The sequence below is a fragment of the Opisthocomus hoazin genome, chromosome 5 (assembly GCF_030867145.1).
Source record: "Opisthocomus hoazin isolate bOpiHoa1 chromosome 5, bOpiHoa1.hap1, whole genome shotgun sequence".
NCBI classification, from domain to species: domain Eukaryota; kingdom Metazoa; phylum Chordata; class Aves; order Opisthocomiformes; family Opisthocomidae; genus Opisthocomus; species Opisthocomus hoazin.
Window position 1 is genome coordinate 86,844,972 of NC_134418.1, and position 20,602 is coordinate 86,865,573.

Genomic DNA, 20,602 nt, shown 5'->3' on the forward strand with positions numbered 1-20,602 from the left:
TAACTCCTCCTCCTCCAAATACTGAAGTTCCTTGCACGTTTGGTGCTGTGGAAGGGGTATGTACGCTACAAAGACTACTTGTGCTCCACCTCACCACCGTTCTTTCATGTGTTATTTAATGAATTAAGAGGCAGAGAAGTACTTTTGAAGAGCAAAACCAGAAAATGACCAGCTGGAGATATGCATTCATCTTCTAATCACATTAAATCATTAGAGGCAGCTTTGCATTGCTACTACAGTTCAAACCTCAGACATCCAGTAAGACAACTTTTCAACGTAAAACAACAGGAAATTACACTTGGAGGGGTGGAGAAGGAATCCAGAAACATTTCTGAAGCCATCCTAACCCTCAACAAGAGAAGAGCCAATCCCCCTCTGAACCGAAAATCAAAATGTTGAAGTAATTAACAAAGCAGAAAGAAAGCACCACTCCAAAAGCAAAGTCATAAAGGGCAACTTTCGTACCTTGACAATGCAAATAAAAATGCTCAATTCCTAAAGCCTTAATGATAAGCAGCCTCTCACTACACAGATGGGGAAAAGACCACTAGAGAGGTAAAAAAGGGTTTGGATACAGTATTTTGTATTTGGGGGGAAAAAAACCCAGGACAATGCATTCACTGCACGCACAGCATGGGCACAGTCAGCCCAGCAAAACCTCCAGCTGTCTGGACTCCTCAGTCAGTCGGCGGAACAGGCTGGTCAGAGAGGCCGAGCAGTTTCCATCCTTGGAGGTTTTCATGCTCAAACTGGATAAAGCCCTGAGCAACCCGGTCCGACCTCAGCGCAAATCCCGTTCTGTGCAGGAGGCTGAGGTGACCTCCAGAGGTCTCTGAGTCCTTCCCCCTCAGTCCAAGCAAAAAGACAAACAACCCGAGACACGAACAAAAAAACCAACCCTCAAAAAACCAATATGAAAAAAATTCAGCCGCCTCCTATAAACTGCATCCAAGGCTCCTGCAGCGTTTGCTGAGAAAAGCTGTCCCATCAGTAACCAAAGTTTTCAATGCGTTCTGAAATACTGAATTCTGTGTGACTACAGGAGAGCCAAGAGCCTTGCGTTAGTAAAATGCAAATGGCATGACCGGAAAGAACAAAGAAAACTCAGATGTGGAATACCACCAATTTATAAAACCATAAATCGCACGATTCCCAGCACAAAAAGCTCGTCTTGGTGTGAATATGAACTCCTACTGTACAAAGTAACCTGCTTGTCAACAGCAAGAAAATACACCGATACCTTGAGACCTCTTCTTTCTCCCTCTTCCTAAACCCAACCATCCTCACTCAGCTCACCCCTGTGGTTTCATTTTCCCTGTTATTTCTTGCTTCGAGTACCCAGTCTTCACAGCCAGGGTGTTTCAGGAGCCCCAGGGCTTTCCAAGACCTTGTTACAACGCGGTTAAGTGGACAGGAGGGCAAACCGAAGGCCCTGCTCCAACTGCTTCGCACAGAGCACTCCTACGTTTTGAGGCACTCACTTCTGCATCGTCCTTCAGCTCCAAAGGCACGCTCGGAAAACACAGTATTGTGGACAACTGCAAGCGCAGGGACATCTACCAACACTACGTACCTTGATTGCCACCTATCCCTTCGAAGGACCAGATCCCACTGTGTCCCACTGGCGCAGCTAAGTTGCTCCCAATAACAGATGGAGTAGAAGTTCCAGTTTGTCTAATACGTGCAGACCGTTCAGTCCCAATGGGAACAGGAACTTTTCTGTCCTGAGAAACGTTACTGGGTTTTTCTGATCCCAAGGACACTGCTGAAGGGGTGGGAGATGGTGCTCTTACTCCAGAAGACACCGACTGAGCAGGAGATTCTGCAAAGAGAGCAACGAGAGCGCGTAGTAATGGCAGCCAGATCCTCTCCAGCCACCACAAACCTGCCCTGTGACGTCAAGCTACACATCAAACAAGTAAAAGGGGTAGTCTGTCAATGCCAGATTCACACAGCAAACACTTCAGGATAATTTTAACAGCTTTACTTTCAGATCAGAGAGACATTCACCTTCGATTTAGTCTCTTACGTAAAATGATTACCTGTCAGCTCAGCTACTGGGCACAGACCACAACCCGCAGCACCAGGCGGTTCAGAATCCTAACTAGGCATTACCGTGTGTCAGCAACGGAGGATCTGAGGACCACGTCCCAAAGCACAGCTGAAATAAACCCATGTTGCTCTTGGGTTGGGTTTGTTTCTTCTTGTTTGTTTGTTGGGGTTTTTTTGTTTGTTTTTTTAATCCGGATTTGTTCTGGGGAGGGGGTTGTGGGGTTTGTTTGTTATTATTTTTGCCAGTAGAACTGCCTAACTTGTTCTCTGCATAAGCCAGCATTCAACAGTGTATTTGTTTGCTGTCCAAAGCATGATGCTGCACAGCCAGAGCCGCAGAGGCCGAAGGAGGCGGCAGGTAGCAGAACTCGCCCTGCGTGTGTTCTCCTGGAATACACTGCACAGCTCTGTTTGAAGCACAGCAGCAAAGCTAAGCAATCGCCACTGTCCAGCCAGCTGCAGTAAAACACCGTTGCAAGGTTTGCACAACTTCTCACTTGGAACCTTACCTTCACAAACCAAAAACCTGACCTCTTTGAAAGCTGACTGAAAGAGTGCCATAGACGTTAACGTGCCAAAGTTAATTGCAGCAAGGATCAGGAACTCCGCAACAGCATGACCTTAGCTGCTGCAGAACCCGCACTAGAGATCAGAACTTGCACAGGGAAGTTTTAGCTTGGAATGTGCAACTGCATCAAGGTTTAACACATATCTAGAAACCTGCAGTTAAAAACGTACAGAACGAGAAAAGCCTACCTAAAACAGCCAGTGCATGAGGCCACTTTATTTGTGCCATTGCCTCTCAGCTGGCTTCCCGCTGACGAGAACTCACCGTTTGATGCTGATGAACACGGAGGCAACAAACTGAGTGGGGAAAAATGCTGTCTGTTGAAATTGGCAGCCGCAGGCGCTCCGCCGAGGGGCGTCCCAGGCGCGTACATCTGACCGCCCGACAGGTTGGAGGCAAAATTACCCAGGTGTGTCGAAGAAGGCGTTACAGAAGCGTAGGGTGAATCCATACTGACAATACCTACGAGGGAAACAGGCACAAGTGACTCCCGGGAGTCCGAGATCTCCGTGAAGAGGTCACCCGTCTCATGGGCATAACAGACCAGGTAAGTTTTATAGTGCAGACAGTAATCAGAAGCATTTATTTACTATTTTACTTAACAGAGAAGGAAGGAAAACTTTTCTCCAGTCAGTTGTTGGCGAGGGGGTTGTTACTATTTTCCAAAGAGAGCCGGGAGTCTTAACCCTCCTACTCTACAAGTGCTGACAGCGTGTGCCAGTTGCGCCACACATAAACCAAGAACTGCTCCTATGCCACCACGCAGGTCCCTTGAATGCAAATAAGTGAAGGGAATGCAACACATGTTCTGGTATGACTGGACTCAGAAAAGTAACCGAGCAGTTTATCAACCTGTAATTTAAATTTTGTAGGTTTAGAAAGTATGATTCTATACCAAGAACAGTGGAAATAATACTAAAGATTTGAAGACTTTTTATTTTACAGAATGATGTCTATATACACCATGATCAACACCAAAGTGGTTTTTTCCAACCCAGGGACACATTTTCACTTGCTTAGGAAAATGGTATTTTATTAAGACCAAACGGCACTTTAGCCAAGGTATTCAAACTACAATAATTACCACCTCCTTAATACTCTCCTCAGTGAAGAAAGGAAAAAATAAAGTCTTAAGTTTCAAAATCTATTCAGGCAGTTTGTTATCACTCAACTGCAGTGGCACTTGCACCTTTCTCCTAAAATGTGACAAAAGACTGAAATTTGTAGCTTTAGTTAGGAAAACCCCCACCCTTCCCCACCGACAGGCAGCAGACTGCAGCAGCCCAGCGCCTGCCTCCTCCGCACCACCCGTTCCCAGGATCCAACCCCTGCTCTGTCCCGTGCTCTGGGCTCTCAGGGGCTCCTCTCCTACAAACCCACCACCACCTCCCGGCCCTACAGACACCTCCAACTGCTCCCGTGGGGCCCGCAGCCTCCCGAGAGGGAGCTGCCGAGGTGCCGGGAGCCCCGCTCTCCGACGGGCGTTCTCACGTGATCCGCAGTGCCGAGCGTGCCAAAGTCACCACGCTAAGCAGTAAACTGACAAAATTTAGGGAGCACCTCAAAAAGCTACACAATACCACGACACACACAAAATATGAGAAAACTAGCTGCTCTATCTCCTGATTCATAAACAAAGCTACGTAAACAACTCACAGGTCCTACCAAAAGAGGCGCGGACGGTACAAACTGTACACGTACTTTCTGGAAGCTACAGCACCAGTTTCATGACACCTCCTTCGCCTGTTTGTGCAGCAGGCTGCACCTCTCGCTATGAAACTCAGAAAGCCAAAGAAATTAAGTTTTTCGATTGAATTTAGGAGTTAAGAGAACACACCTCTTATTACAAGTTCCCATCCAAACGCAATTTCTTTTCACACCTCTGAAGATGCTCCATATTTTTCTGCAGCCTCAGGACAAGCAGCAAGTTATCACAAATTACAATAGTTATTAGCTGGTGGCAGGGAAGGGAGGTGGAAAAAAAGGCCAAGTGGTTTATTATCTGAGCTATCGCAGAGGAGTAGACTGGAATGGCAAAAAGAATGCCTCAGCTCGACTTTTATCAAGTTCATCAGCTGCAAAATAGTTATGAGACTTGACAGGTGGCACTTCAAAGGAAGACAAACTCCACTTTGCTTACAGAAACAACGACAAACTGTACCACAGCACCCTTTCGTTGCAGGGCAGACGGTGATTTACTATCAACAACCACAAGAGCCGAGGCAGAAAGTATCGCGCGTTCAAAATAAAAACACGCGGCAGTTCTTATTTCAGGTATGAACGCAAGACACAGCCTTACCTGAGGGACTTGGAGCCGGCCTCTGTAACGGTGGCCTAAAACCTGGGGCTTTGGAAGTATCAGACTGATGTAAAGGATCTGAATTTGGCAAAAACGAAGACTTTCCTGACAGCATAGACTCTGGTGTTGTCTGAGACGAGACGACGGAGCCGCCCCAGAAGGCATGCGCAGACGTAGGACTGTTTTCAAACAACGTGCTGAAGGGCCCAAACGGTAAAGCAGCACTGAAATTGTTACCCATGGACTTGTTTCCTGGATGGGCTGAACTCTGAGAAGCACTTTGTGTACTTAAGGTAGAAGGAAGCTGCACTGAAGAAGGAACACTGTGGGGCCTTTTGATGTGGTTAACATTGAGGACTGCAACAGAAGAGTTTTGCACAGGAGCTGGATTCTTGTGGACACCACTGGCTGCATGGACAGGCGGTCTGATGGCCGGCGTTTCCATCTTGGCTGCGGGCTGAGAAGACCCCATCGACGTCTGAGACATGGGATAGGTCATCGGGGCGTTTGTCGGGCCTGCCACGGGAGCAGATGAGCTTGTCGCCGCTAAGTTGGGAGGCACAACCATTCGAGGATCTGGTGCAGGAACCTGAGGTTGCTGAAGAGGGGGTCTCGCCTCTTGCAGAGGAGCTCCCGGAGGCTGCTGATGAGCAGGGTGCACGGATGAGCTGCCGGTACCAGAACTGGGCTGCCTACCGCCGGTGGAGCTGCTCGCCTCCACGGCTGGCGGACTGCTCGCTTCCGGATCAGACGCAGGCGCACCTTTATTCGGAGAGGCTGCGGCGCAGTCGGAAGGACTGCTTCGGGAAACACCCACCGGCTGCGCAGGAGGAGAAGGAGACGACGGGGAGGATGCAGGGTAGTGTTCTTTGGCAGTAGGAACTGGGTACGTGGCATTTGTAGGTGCTGTGCTCGTGTTACTTGCCGTGGTTGTCACTGTGGTCGTCGTGGCGTTCGAGGTCTTCACGACCGTGACGAAAAGCTGTCTTCTGACTGAAGGTGAACTTGGACTGCCGCTTGCAGAAGAACCAGGCACAGTAGAAGCCACTGAAGTTGTTGTAGCTGTTGGACTAGTTGTCAAAGAACTCGCTGAATTCACCTGAGAACCGCTGCTGTTCTGGCTGTTATGGCGAGGCACCATGTGAGGTTTCGGTGAGTTGGTAGCCCTGGCAGGGCTCAACGGCCTAACAGGAAACGGTCCCCATGTGGACTGAGCTGGTGGGAAAGTACCTCCAAAGTGTGTCATGGGCAACCGAGGCGGACGGATTTGCTGGAAAGTCTGAGCAGCGAGTAAAGCGTGTGCAAACTGCGGAGGAGGATATGCTAGCGGAAGAGAAACTTGGAAACCAGGCCGCACGTTGTTCACTGGGTTCTTAATGGTTTTGTGAGTGGATGCTGAAGAAATCGCAGGCACGGTGAGCGCGGAGGCAGTCTGAGATGTTGACGAAGCAGCTACGGTGGTCACTTTGATGCCCACGAGAGAACTGTTAGCAGCTGTAGTGGTGGCAGGTGTCGATGACCCTATTTTGGAGTTTGCAGCCGAACTTTTCAAACGGTTCTTTGGAATAAGTTCATCAATTTCCTTATCCGGATCCTTAATCAGAGCACTGATCAACTGCGTGGCCTGCCTTGTTGATTCTGTGCCACCCCTGCCGAAAGGAAGGGAAACGGGAAAGTGCGACTAAAGCATTTACACACATCATAGCGAAGCGTCTCCAACACTCGGCCCAGCCTGTCTCCCGTCACGCTTACACAGCCAGGAAAAGAACTCGATGCCAAGACTGAGCTTGGCACGTTCTTGCTGCTGACAATTATTTAAGATGCTCAAGTTGAAAACTCTAACTCCCAAAAAACCCAAATGGCTAAAAGGTTTACTTCCCTCAATGTGCCTGTATATTTAGCTGTATCTAAACAAGTCCAGACACAGAGTCCTAGTTTATGCTCCACCTTATCTCTCAAGTCTTCTTTTGTACAAATGCAATGGTATCAACTGGCAGTTGCTCTTGGTTTCCCCACCCCATTCGTCCCCCCTGCCTCAAAGCAATCCTTCAAGGGACAACGAGGTCAAGCCTTTTCGTTTTTCTACACAGAAACATGTTCTACAACAAAAAAATGCCCGCAGGAAGGAGCACACCCAGCAGCCTGCTTACCTGATCGTTATTATTCTGTCTCCAGTTTTGTCCTTCTGTTTGTCAATGTCTATGTGCGCTCCCGTGCACTCACGAATGGCGTTGATGTTACACCCCCCTCTGCCAATGACTCTGGAAATCACAGTTGATGGGACAGAAACCTTCTTGGATCTATACAAAAAGAAACAACGTCAACTGAGAAAGGCTTCCACGGCACGAAGCAGTGGGCAGGTTGGTCAAAGCAATGTTATAATTCACAATTCAACCTCTGCAGCAGTAATTTTGTGAAATCTGTCAGGTCTGCTAAGAAGGAGGGTCATTCAGTAACCTCCGAGGGGGCTACACTCCAGAAAGCATTCTGAAGAAGGACATCAGCAAGGGGCGGTCAGGGGAATGTCTCGCTTACCTTCTCACAACCTCCTTCCATCCTTCTTCCCTCTTCTGACCACGTTTAGGACTAGCAATGGTTAGCTTTCCATTTGGAGAAGAAAGAGGTGAAGGACCAGATTTTGTGCAAGTAGACAAAGAATTAGTCGTCACTTCGCTAATAACTTCAGACAACCTTTAAAAGAAATTAAATGCTGTCATTATGCAGTCAAGAAAAAAAAAACAGAAGGATGACTGGCATTTTGCCCATTCTCCAGGCCCCCCCAACCCATTTTTCTCTTTTACCACAAAAGCACTGTTATCAGCGAGTTGCTTGAATTGAGATGCTTACACCTTAAAACACCCCAACAATTCTCTGCCTCCAGATCCACGGTGATGTTTTGGCTTCAGAACCTACTACTGCATTCAAGTTCATCCTGCAACCAGGTTTATACTCCTTACACACGCCAGAGCACGGACGCGCTGCCTCATCCACCTCCTAACGACCGACCTAAGAACCCAAGTCCATGAAGACAAGGGCACAGCATTCAAACACAGGGCAACCACCACCGTCAAACGGCACGCGCGGTCACAGCAACTCACTTGATGGATGATTTGCCAGTAACTGCTTTCCTCTCCTCCTTTGGGCAAGTGACAAGAACGGATGGTTGCTTTTTGTTGCTCTGTGGGTTAGGAACGGCTGTGGAAGAATGATTGTCACTTTTGTGGCTGCTGTTGCTGTTGCTGCTTTCGTCGCTACAGCTGGAAATCCTCATATTGTCGCTGTCGCCGCTTTCACTGGTGCTGCTGCTCTTGGATTCGCCGTTCACTTTTTCTGGTTGGCTATAGGAAATTGGGAGTTGATCATCAAATATAATCTGAACATTATCAGGGGTTACTTTGTTTTTCCTGTTTTTCCTTTTGGAGCTTGCGGTGGTGATGGTGTTATTCCTCTTCCCATGGGAGCCTGCTAACGTTGTCCAGGTCGCAGATATACCTATGGTGGTTGTAGTGGTTGCACTGGGAGGCTCCATCGGGACCTCTGGATCATCTGCGGGAAGAGTGAAAACGCAGCAGTAATTCAGCTGGCTCGCGGAAGCCCGCGTGGTTTTGGCTTCCAAACCACAGCTGTTCTAGGAAATAACTCAGGAGCGACTTTCAAGCCTCCAAGCAACCCGCAGGCTGACCAACTGTGGCCACCCTGCAGGCTGACCAGCCGCGGCCATCTGCAGAACCACCAGATACGTCGCCCCGGGAGCCTCTCCCCTCGGCTACGCTAACTCACACACAACTTCATTCTTCTCTGGGAACAAATGCAGCAGCGATTTAACAAACGTGAAACTGAGTTCAGGCACAGAGAGACAGACACACGCAATCCGGGGACGTCAACAAGCATCCGGAGCAACAGGAGAACACTGCCACATCTCCTCCCTTTCTTTCAGCATCTCAGAGTGAGGGAACAACCAGGGAAAACCATTTCTCCGTACACCTTCTGACGCTCATCGCCACAAGGTACAGAAGAGCCAGGTTTCGATGGGCAAGAAGAGAACGATACATATTTGGAATTTCCATATTGTCAGTTTCTTCTGTTCGCATGCTAAAAAAATAAAATTGACCTGGTTTTAAGTACTGGGACCTGGAATTCAAAAAAAAGCCACCACCACGACCATGGTAAAGTCAACCCGTAACTCTCACTGCAGCTCAGCAGGTCGTAAGCAGGCTTGCAGTCACGTTTTGACCAGAAAAGCAACTGTTAATACTGGGAAGGAAATCAAGGCAGTGTTTCAAAAACAAGGCAAATATTTTAACCCACCTTCAACTTTTAGCTTCTCTTTCTCCTGAGCAGCTTGAAGTTCAAAATTCTCTTTATTCTTTGCTTCTATTTCTTCTAGTTTTCGTCTTTGTTCTTCTTTTTTCTTCCTCCTTTTCTCCTTTCTTTTCTCTCTTTTGGCAGCCAAAGCCAGTCTCCTGCTTTCTTCCCTTAGCTACAAGTCAAGCACATGGAACAGTATTGCAAGGTCTCCCATGCACGTCTAGAAATTCAAATGCTTTCTATTTCCTAGGGAGCTGCACTTGAATTTTAGACTAAAATATTTACAAAACAGAAGCTAAATTCTCTATGATCCACATTTTTATGCATTTACTCCTTCCAAACAGATTGTTCACTCATGTTAACAGAAAGTTACCGTAGAAACAGAGGACAGACACCATACATACTTAAAGAGTTTTCCAAGACGGATTTTGAGGATTCCTTGTGTAACCTTGTGTGTCTCAGCAGTACAGGCTGAACGACACCCACCTCCCTCTTAACGATGAGAACACGAAATGGTTTCAGCTGGCTTGAATATAAAGGGTGCGCTCCTTTGACACCATACCTGTAGCTGGACTTTTCCATTAGATTTCTACTACAGCCCTACGGTTTTTAGTAGCATTATTAGTGTATTTTTTTTAATTTTCAAGACACAAAACAGGGTTTATATCTAAAATCCACACCAACGTCATTGGAAAATGCCCATCTATCATGCACTTGACAAAAAATTACACTCAGGAATCCTTCTTTTGGTACAACATTATTCCAGAAGAAATAGTTATATCGGAGTTTCCTGATCCAATTTCTCTGAATAACAGTGAAAGTCAGGTTCAAAGATTACCTGAACAACAAGGTGCTCAGCCCTGGACACTCCAACTACGGTAATGACACATACTCCTACACTTCAATCCCTACTTTCACCGGTCTTATGATCTTGAAAGAACGTGACATTGGAATTTTATCAAATAAATATCCCCAGCTCCAAACTCTTTCAACTTGCCTTCTCCAAGTCCAGCTCCTCCAAAAGAATGCTTGCATTTTTGTTGGCTTCAGCAGCCTGTCTATCTTTGGCTTGAACAATTGACTCCATACACAGGTGGCACTTCTTCAGCATCTCCTGAAACGGTAAAGTACATCAGCCCTCTGTCTGAAAGAGTAATGCTGCAGTGTGTTTGAATCTGCCATCTCCAGCTTGCACTTGTCATTTAATAACTGTTGTGTTACTTGCACAGGAGTTTAAGGGACTACTTTAAATTCCCTCCAGTAAATTCCTCTCCAGACCCAACCTTGCAAACTGATATTCCAGTCACAGCTGTGACGTGCACTCGGTGACCTAGGTCTCAGCGTGCTACAGACGGTGCAATGACAGCTCATAACCTATGCCATTATCAAGACCAAAAATCTTCTGAAATAAAGGGCAAAGGGTCTGCAAGATGAAGCAACTGCGGAAATAAAAATATGTCGTAAAGTAAGGCAGGGTTTTTTTGGGTTTTTTTGTGGGGTTTTTTTTTTTGAGACTTAGGAAATACGCGAATATTATAATATTACAGTACTACCCAAACTTATTTTGGCTTCATAGCAGTGAAAATCTTCCCATGCACGGGGTGCCTAGTGTCGTGGAAGCGGGCAGCGGTGCGAGCCACTGGCCATCAAACACACACTGCCCTGAAGAGCAGCACCTCCCGCCTCCGCACGCCCACCACAACCCCACGCCCCGACAGACAGCTCGCTGGCAGCGCAGCCGATCAGCGAAGAGGCAGGAGCAGGGCGACCACACTTCTGCACTGTCTGCTAGTCTCGTTTCTCTTACTACAGAATAGTTTTTGCCCTGTTCATCCGGACTGAAGATAAACCAAACAAACCCGAACCTTCAGAGGTAAGAGCAGCAGTCCAGTTAACAGGCTACCAGAACGACTTTACTGCTAATTATGATTTCTACACAAGATTGTGTGCGAGCTTAAGCATGAAGATTCACACTCTTAGCAGAAATTCATTCTGTTATCTCCACCCCACTGCAAGAGCCGTCACAAATTGAGTACCAACTTGCTCAACAGGGAGGAACGCAGAGCAGAGTGAGGCAATGACTGGGAGAATGCTTAAAAATAAGCATGGATAATCAAATAACCCCACTTTTACTACTATTCTAACAGCACTGAGGTGCCCAAAATTACCATGGCCGCACGTTCCCACTTTTTGCAGTGTTTTTTCTGAAAAAATCCAATGGGACTCATCATTGGCAGAAATCTGATGTGCCAGGAAGCTAAAGACCATTTGTAACATCGACTCTAAAGCTGCGTCACAGCACAATTCCTTCTCAAACATCTTCTTTCCTACACTCTCACCTTATCAGTAATTGTTGCTATGTATCTCATGCATTCGGAGTCCGACGGGAACTGGTTCACTTCTTTCACTAGGTAGCGCACCACTTTTACATGACCCTGAAAAAGAAATTCGAAGGGTGACATTTTATATCAGGCCAGCTGCTTCTGGTTGGCTAAAACACTTTACTCCAAGCACTCATTGCAAAATTCTTATTTTCAACCCCTTCAAACGATGCTCTCGACACTCCTTTTTTTAATGTTTACGGCTGCTGAACTGGTGAGGCGCGCTCCTTCACGTTTACGATGGAGGAGCAGGCAAGCATCACAGCACCTGCCCTTACTCCAGCCACACTTTCACACACTTCTGGCTTTTGTTTTGGCAGTTTTTAAAAGCCCAGCTCTGGCAACTTCACAGTCGCAGGCTCCTACACTCCCTTGCAACTTTGCAAGTACTGCAGCACTTCAGCTACACTCCCTTGCTAACAACAATTATCTCTCAGAGTCAACTCAGGCTAAACAGCACTTTTTTTTCCCTTTTTTTTTTTTTTTTTTTTTAAAAAGTGCTCATCCTCTTTTGCATATGAAACCAATCCAGTTTTCCCCCCAGCTCTATCAGATATTCCCCCCTCTATCAGATATTCCCCCCTCTCTATACAAATACATTGCAATGCTCACCTCTCAGACCCATGAGAACTACCCTCAGTAAAGTGCCTATAAAGCAAATTTCTGCTAGAATTTAATACAGATATTATACAATGACACACCTATTTTTGAAGATTCAATGTCCAGTATTAAAAATAGCTGACTTTTTTGAAGACGTAGTTTCTGTCAGCTGTGTTCTACTTACAACTGCATCGGGCTGATGGAGGCAATACCAGCCAAGCCCAAAGCCACACTTCACACTCTACCTTTCGAAAGGCTGCCATAAGAGGAGTTATTTTCCTGTTATCAGCAGCATCCACATCAGCTCCAGCTTGAACCAGGAGTTGGACAACGTCCAGATGCCCTCCATTTGCTGCCAGCCATAGCGGAGTATTCCCCTTCTTGTTGCGCACGTCAATGTGAGCTCCTCTGCAAAACCAAACGCACCGAATCAGAACTCTGGGCCAGATTTGCATTTCACGTATGAGCCGGACTGGCAGAGCAGACAGGCAACACAACAGCAAGAGGGTAAAACTCAGTACTCATTTTCTCATCAAACCTAGTGCTTCCACTTGCAAAATCGTATTTTTGTTTCTTCTGATGCTGTCAAGAGCCTCAACTCAGCCCAAAAACATTTTTAACACTCTAAATCAGGCTGGTTGTCAGCTGTCTGTGAAACTTCTCTAATTAGTTCATTAACTCCCATCCATCAGTACACTGTATTCTTCAGTAGCTTACTGTGCACAACTTGGACACTTCGAGTGCAAGCCAAGCACCCGTGCAACTGCCTGGAAAGCGACCTCTCCAAACGCTACTCGGGAAACACAACCACACGGAATGGGCATCAGGCTCAGTCGGAAGAAAAAGCAGGGGGGGAATATTAAGACGTATGTTCCATGTGCGTCTTCTGTTGTTTAAGGACTTCACGCTACCATCTAACATGGCTGTGTGTCAAAACTGTGAGTACCGTGTCTGTGAACTTCACAAGAAATTGATTATTTCTATCATTCATGATTCGGTGAGACAGGAAAAAACAAGTTAGTCCATCTGGGCAAAAGCAAGCACTCTAACACCGAAGAGAACTTCGTTTGATCATTTTTGATAAATTAAAATACATAGTAATGGTCAACAGGCACAGAACCTTTCCCATTTCCTACCCTGTAATGTATACTGGGAAATATTACTGTATACTGGGAAATATTATTGTATACTGTAATGTATATTGGGAAATATTACTGTATACTGGGAAAGACCAGTCTTTTTCTTGAAGCAGCCCTCCTGCGAAGACAGTACCTGCTAATGAGCAGCTCACAGAATTTGTAGTGGCCTTTGTCTGCCGCAATGGTTAAAGCTGTGTCTCTTGAGGAAGGTACCGGCGGAGCATTCACGTCCGCACCTTTGTCCAGCAGCACTCTGCCCACTTCTGCATACCCTCCAGAAGCTGCTTCCATTAACGGCGTGAGACCGGTCTAACACAAGCAAGCAGGAAAAAGAAGGAATTAGTCAGGGGTGGGGGTGCTTCACTTCACAGCCAGGATTTATTTCAGCTTCCAGCAACTGGAGTTAACTGGAGAAGTCAACTTGCACAAAAAGCAAGAAGATCAGATAACCACAGAGAAGTGACGACTTACAAGCACCATTTTCTGGAGACTTTTTCAGCTTTTTGCTCCGTACCTTAGCTCTGTGTTCCACATTAGCTTTTCTGTCCAGCAGCAGGCTAACCACTTCAGTTCTGCCTTGGAAACACGCCAGAGTCAGGGCTGTATTCCTGTTGGTCTCTATCTGGGCATTTATATCGGAGCCCATGTCCAGTAACAGCTTGACAGCAGCAGTGTGCCCATTCATGGCTGCCAGCATCAAGGGAGAAATGCCCAATTTGCTACCAGTTCTGAAACAGAAAGAAAGAAAAAACAAAAAAACTCTTTAAATCGTAATCACATTTCTGCAGTGACTTTAACAAAGTTACCGAAGGCAGAGTACTTCTCCAAGGCCGAAAAATCAGCCACGCAGCAACTATTCCTGCATCTACAGAAGGTTCTCCGTAGTAGCATTGCTCAGGACAAATACTTTTCGTCAGAGATACTGTGCACGTCACCTTTTAACTGCTGTAAATTTAAAGGCATCTCTTATGAGGATCATAACTTCATCTTGGACCTTTCGTTTGACTTGTCCGGTGCACGGCTGAGCTATTTTCTGCCTCCCACTGGACGCAAAAGCATCACATACGTGCACACAGACAGAAAAAGCTCTCATCAGACTACACAGGGAAAACAAAGGGACAGCAAACACACACACACACACACACTTTCTTCATGGAACCCAGAACTAATTCCAATCCAGCACGCCAGCCAGCGCAAAAAGACAGATTTCGATCTTTGACAAAGCCACCTGATCGTATGACATAGGAAAGAAGTTAACAAAATACACAGAGGGGGATGGAAGTTACAAGGGCGTCAGAAAAGCAGAGCCCAAAGCTTCTGCTTCTCACTTCGGAGGAAAGTGGCCTACAACAAATTAAACAATACACTGGTTGTGATCAGGTAAGAATAGTAAGATTTTGCTCCACACAGCTGTCAAGAAATCCTCCCGGAGAGGGCAAAAACTCCGAACACCATAAAAACCATGAGAGAAGGGGTGAAAAGGGAACTTGCCTGGAATTTATTTCTGCCCCAGCATTTAGCAGAATCTTGATAATGTTCACGTAGCCACCAGAAGCGGCGAGGCTTAAAGGTGTGTAATCAGAAACATTCCTGTGCTCTTTGTTTGCCCCTCGAGCTAGCAGCAGCTCCACCACCTGCAGTGTTTTAAGAAATAACATCTGGTTTTCTCCCGAACTTGCGAATCTATCCAGGCGAAACGTTTTTGAAGCCTAAAGATACAGTTGACATCTTCCAACAGTAAGAAAGCGATTTGACTCCGTTGCTTCCCTACACTGCTCACCTCCGTGAACAGATGAGGCTGCCCCAGCGCTCCCACAGCCACTGCACAACTTCCTTTACAACATCGATCCTGCATGCTTACACCACCCATACCACGCTGTGTAACATCGTGAGAGACAAGGGAGATCTTTTCATGATTATTTCAGCCGTCTTTAAAAACGGCCAAAACCAGAGATTCAGTTTGAATATGGCATCAAAAAAGTACTCTTGCTTTTCGTCCTCTCCCATTTTAACGCTCAGTTCACGATCACATCAAACACTCCTCCTCCAGGTGAAGCTGCGGAGCGCGCAAGCGAGCAGCTGCACGCTGTGTCTGCTGCTCTCTGTTCACACCGCTACGGCCAACGGCGCGCAGACTGTAGACAGAGATCTCCTGCAAGACCCACTGGAAAAACCAACATTTGCATCCCTTGCTGGTTTTCTCTGTACATTAACAAAAACAAGACAAGTATTTCTTACATTATTCCTTCCTTACAATTCATTTACAACCTGAACAATCCACAGCTTCCCATATTCTACGAGGCTTACGTTCCGTCATGAAGTTTCTGCAGAAGACTTGCCAGAAATTAAACTGTCTAGCAAGGTAAAATCAAACTGAACGCTGAGGTGAAAACCCACTCTCTCATCTCCATCTCCACTTCCAGCTTTTCAGCATGAAACCTGTGTGGATTTGACCTGCGCAACTGAAGCCAAGGGTTCTTCAGTCAGAATATTTTCCCTTGAAATCACAGGACAAACTTAATGCCAAATCCAAAAGCTGGGGGGGAGGGAGGGCATCCCGACAGCACCCCTACTGCCCAAAGCCCATCTTCCTTCCCCAAAAACAGGTAAGAACACGTGATGCATTCCTCCAAGAAATACTGTTTGAGAAACACAGATCAAGCAAATCTCTTAAAAAAGCGAAGCCTAAACCACCTTTGCTGCAGGCAGGGCACTGAGAGACGTGCTGCAGAGCAGGCCTTGCCCTTCGCCGGAGAGCCAGCAGCGCAGCCAGCCCCCAGCGCCTGCCAGCTTCCGGACGGCACTCAAACCGGGCCAGAAGAGCCACCAGTTTGCAGGAAGATTTTGTCTGGGGAATCTGTTGTCTTTTAAATGCCACGGTATCGCTGTTAAGACAGCCCGGGGCAGTGGGAGAGGCGTCTCCAACCTCATTAATTTCCAGATGGCCACAGAGGAAGGTGATCCTGCACCAGACTATACAGCTTCCACCGTGGCTTTTGCAATCCATATAGTAGAAGCATCATAGAATTATATACTTCACATTTGTAACAACTATTTGGAAAAAAAATCAAAACACAGATTTCATAATTAAGTCACCGAATGCAGTATTTCATGTAATATTAGAAAAACACCTTCCCCTACATTTACTTTTGACCAATCTGGTTTTTGCATTTTTAATCAGAGACACCAAGTCATCTGCAGCACTCCAATATCCTACGGCCTATACAGAGCCCATTAGCAAACCCTCCTGGCTCACGCAGGGAGCTGATTCATGTCGCACTCCAGCTTCCCAACAAGAACACTCATCACATTCACTTTCATATCTACATGCAATTACACTGGTAACAGCCCCATAATGAGCGACTAATGATTACAGTCGTGAGGTCGTCTGCACAGCACTGGTCCAGCTCATAAAAACAGAAAAAGCAATTTGTATCAGACGTGCTGCAATATGCAACCTGGAAAGTGTGAAGTTCTTTGCATCCTTTTTAAAAGCACCATCCTGAAACAGAAGGGTGAATTCAGTTATTGTAGCTCATCTGGAAGATTGCTCTAATATACTGACACAACACGTAACCTACACACCATTTTCCAAGACTTAAGTTTTACTTCACCTCTTGTCTCCCTCCTGAACAAGCCAAAGACAAGGGAGTGTCCTTGGTTCTCTCAGATTGGGCCTCAATGTCAGCTCCATTATCCAGCAAGATCTCAACAACACCCACGTGGCCGGCTGTAGCAGCCAAAATAAGTGGAGTAAACCCTGCAATGAAAAAGGATCTTTGAAGAGTCCACATTTGTAGCTTAAGTGACCTAACTTCAACCACCAGAAAAGCAAGCCTAGAAGCTTCCCCACAAAGACTACGCTTACTGCGTATTTATTTAGCGTGACACACCGGAACCCAGAGAGGGTCTGTACTGCAGTGAGCCACCTACCTTTCTTGTCCCTGTGTTCAATATTCGCTCCTCTCTCCAGCAGTGTTTGCACTAGTTCTTCGTGGCCACCAGCACAAGCAAGTGTCAACGCTGTGTCATGGTTACTCTCAGTCTGGAAGAAACAGACATCACATACACAAGAAGGTAAGCATTTCCTTTTACAAGTACCACCCTGTTACACTGCAGATTAGCTCAAGTACAACTGTATCTGTGGCAAAATATAAAGCTTTTACAAGCTTAAGACGTGTCTACTGATTACCTCACCATCAGCTTTTGGGTTCATGTTGGTAACAGGACTCTGCTTCTCAAGGCAGCTCTGTTGAGAGGTTCCAGACAACTCCTGACAAGAACTGAGATTCCTCAAGAACAGTAGGAATCAGCTACCAACTTCTCCTGACGCTGACCTGCACTGGTGTCTACCAGCCAACAGCAAGGCCCCTCAGGGTATGGGAAGAGCTCCCAGACATGGTCACTGCAGAAACCAAGTGCTACAAGCAGCTCAAGTAGCCCAGACTGGTTTTTCACAGGTTTCCCTCCTTTCTCCACAATTATCTCTTGCCTTTCCTCCTCTCCACGCTGCCCCCATCTTAGCCATGTTACGTATAATCTAGAACTATGTATGTACGTATGCCAGTTAGTATGGGCATGCTTTTTTTTTTGATGGCTAGCTAGCTGCAAGTCAACGTAGAGTAGCCCTTTTTAAAATCACTAGCCATACAGAAATGCCTTTTCTTTAGTGGAAATGAGAGCCTGAATTATTTCCTCTTGTTAAAAAATTTACAGGAATTACTAGTTTCAATACTCTCATACTTCTGTCACACTGGGTGATCACCGACCAACAACTGCAAGCACAACGAGAAAAAACACTGTGCAACATTTTAAGGCTTATTTTTGTCTTAGGATATCAGGCCAGAAAAATATTTAATTTCTATCAGAAGACAGTTTCACTGCTTCTCATAATCACTCCGACGACAAAGAAATGAGAAACACAAGTCTTTAGTCACTCAAAGGCCGCCTCTTTGGTTCAGCAAGAGCACAGAGGAAAGTGGGTTGCAACTCCCCGGGGAGCTCCACAGGCTTTCTAAAAGCAGCAAACCCAGTCCCCGGAACCCAGTTCCTCCCCCACCAGTGCTGTTTGCCATCACTGCGTTATTCAGGAGGCAGAAGCAAGGGAGCTCCAGGCACCCGCGGCGCGATGGCAAGCGCGGGCTTACCTGTGCGTCGATATCGATCGCAGGGTAGATCGGGAGCATGGCTGAAGGAGAAATGATGGGACTCGGAGTCGGCGTCTGAGGTTGCGAGACAGAAGTTGCAATGCTGTGGGTAGGAGTGTTTGACATTGCAGATGCTCTTCCGCTCACTGCTGTTGAACAGAACGACGACACTTAGCAAAAGCAAAACACTTCGCTTCCAGTGTTCAACGTGACAGTAAATGGACAGTGGGACAGAGCTCCCACCGACAGACAGAACTCCCTAAAAACTTTACTTTCCACAAATATGTAATTTCTCCACATTTAACCCAATCCTTGAACCTTTAACTCTAGATTTATCAACTACGAAAAAGGTCAGTTGTATTAGATGAAAGAAATAGGTATGTAGCAGACTGGCATGTTTTCTACGAGCCCACCACAAAGAAAAAAAAATTATTATTTTTTTTTAAAACCAAAGATCTTTCCTATAACAAACGAGCCATGATTTGGACCAGGAGTTCCATACCTTTAGAAGCAGGGCTGCAGAACAAGTCCAACCAACGGGTTTCTACGCAATTTTTCTTAAAACAGTTTAAAGATTATCATGTAAAAGTCTGTCCAATCTTCAGCCCCCACCCCCCAGCCCCCATAAACATAACAAGAAAGCAGCAGAGCCAGTGTCAGGATGCTCACATAGCAGAACTTGTCGAAATCAGAGGAGCAGAAGCTTCTTTACAGCCATTTTGCAGGAACTTGGGTCAAGGTTGTTAGGACAAGCAAAAGGTAATACCACGTACAGCTGATGACAGCGTATCGACAGGACACAACAGAGCACCCACTGCCCCACCTGCCTGAAATTCATTTCGTACACAGCATGTTTAAAGGCACAGAGCAAACAAATCTCAAACCGCCTCTGGGAAAAATCTCCCATTTTCCTACTTCTTGGTTTTTTCCTTGCAAGAACTCCGTTGTTTTCTCCCTGCCTTTTCTCCAGAATTTCCACAGGTCTTCACGAGGTGTGAGCAGCAAAGGAGAAAGCAAAGCACTGTGCACGTCTCCTGCCAAGCTGACAAAAGCACCTTGAACTGCAACACCAAAGCAACGCAGTTTCCACATATTGTCAGTGTTCATCTAATACACACCACTGAGTAACCTCATGGAACGTCAAAACAATGCCCCTCTGTCCCCAGCTCCTCAAGTCCTATTCATTTTTTCAAACGGGTTCAATAATCAGCCACGTCCCTAACCGCCAGCCACTGATAATTAGCTTCTATATTTAATTTGAAGCCTAAGTTTTTCAACAGATACCACAATACCTGTATCCTAACACGCCAATTTGTGTACTCCCTCCTCTGCAAGGCAGCTAGGTTTTTCATCCACTACTTACTTTATTTCTGGACTTCCCACACCAGATCCCAGCAAATAAGGTAATAAATGTCACTGAGAAATAAAGAACCCCCCAACTTCTAACATAAAAAGTATCATAAGCCTTATATTTCAATCAAGATTCAAACTCCTTTGACCCTGATGATAGAGTGCCTTGGGAAAGCTACTCACCTTAGAAGACAAATCACACTAGCTACAGGTTGAACGACACACACCGCAGCCAAGCCAAACATTCTGACATCAGGTCAAAAGCTACGGCCGGAGGGAGCTCTCCGCAGAGGAGAACTAACCAAAGTCCAGCACGAAATACCACTCCAGGGAGCATCCAATTTAAACTCCTCTCATTCCTTACGCTGACTGTGAATTCGAGCTATGACCTAAAAACACAACTTCAGATTGGTTTCATATAGAAGGATGAGAAGTTAAGGGTCTCTCCTCCTGCTCCCCTCTTCACCCATACTGTCCTAACAGGCAATTTTCAAAAACTGGCATAATTACCTTCTTTCACTAAGTTCAAGCAGCATAAACAAGGAATGGAATTGTAAGAGGATCACAATTCTTGACTCTCACATCTAGTCCAAAAGAACCTGGTGAAGATGGTAACATGGAGTGGAAGCTAAGCAAACCTGCTTAACTCGGATGAAGGAACAGCACGATCATCAAACACTCCACACACGAACAGGGTTCACCCTGCTGCCATCGCACACGTGCTTCAACTCCTGCCAAGCACCGCTGCTGTGGCCCCA

General features: G+C 46.3%; 1 protein-coding gene across 5 annotated transcripts in view; it reads right to left on the reverse strand.

Annotated features, from left to right (window-relative positions):
* ANKRD17 (ankyrin repeat domain 17) overlaps positions 1 to 20,602 on the reverse strand; it is a 68,811-nt gene that overhangs the window by 3,309 nt on the left and 44,900 nt on the right. For 3 of the 5 annotated variants that reach the window (XM_075422050.1, XM_075422051.1, XM_075422048.1), the window contains 16 exons: positions 18,495 to 18,643; positions 17,281 to 17,392; positions 16,962 to 17,107; positions 14,839 to 14,981; positions 13,862 to 14,075; positions 13,481 to 13,656; positions 12,454 to 12,616; positions 11,567 to 11,662; positions 10,225 to 10,341; positions 9,228 to 9,399; positions 8,018 to 8,465; positions 7,455 to 7,610; positions 7,070 to 7,219; positions 4,920 to 6,568; positions 2,885 to 3,082; positions 1,574 to 1,822 (listed from right to left, as the gene is read on the reverse strand). In XM_075422050.1, the coding sequence (XP_075278165.1) occupies positions 1,574 to 1,822; positions 2,885 to 3,082; positions 4,920 to 6,568; positions 7,070 to 7,219; positions 7,455 to 7,610; positions 8,018 to 8,465; positions 9,228 to 9,399; positions 10,225 to 10,341; positions 11,567 to 11,662; positions 12,454 to 12,616; positions 13,481 to 13,656; positions 13,862 to 14,075; positions 14,839 to 14,981; positions 16,962 to 17,107; positions 17,281 to 17,392; positions 18,495 to 18,643 (4,338 nt within the window). The remainder of the gene's footprint in view (positions 1 to 1,573; positions 1,823 to 2,884; positions 3,083 to 4,919; positions 6,569 to 7,069; positions 7,220 to 7,454; positions 7,611 to 8,017; positions 8,466 to 9,227; positions 9,400 to 10,224; positions 10,342 to 11,566; positions 11,663 to 12,453; positions 12,617 to 13,480; positions 13,657 to 13,861; positions 14,076 to 14,838; positions 14,982 to 16,961; positions 17,108 to 17,280; positions 17,393 to 18,494; positions 18,644 to 20,602) is intronic. The other 2 variants (XM_075422052.1, XM_075422049.1) reach the window with 1 other exon arrangement.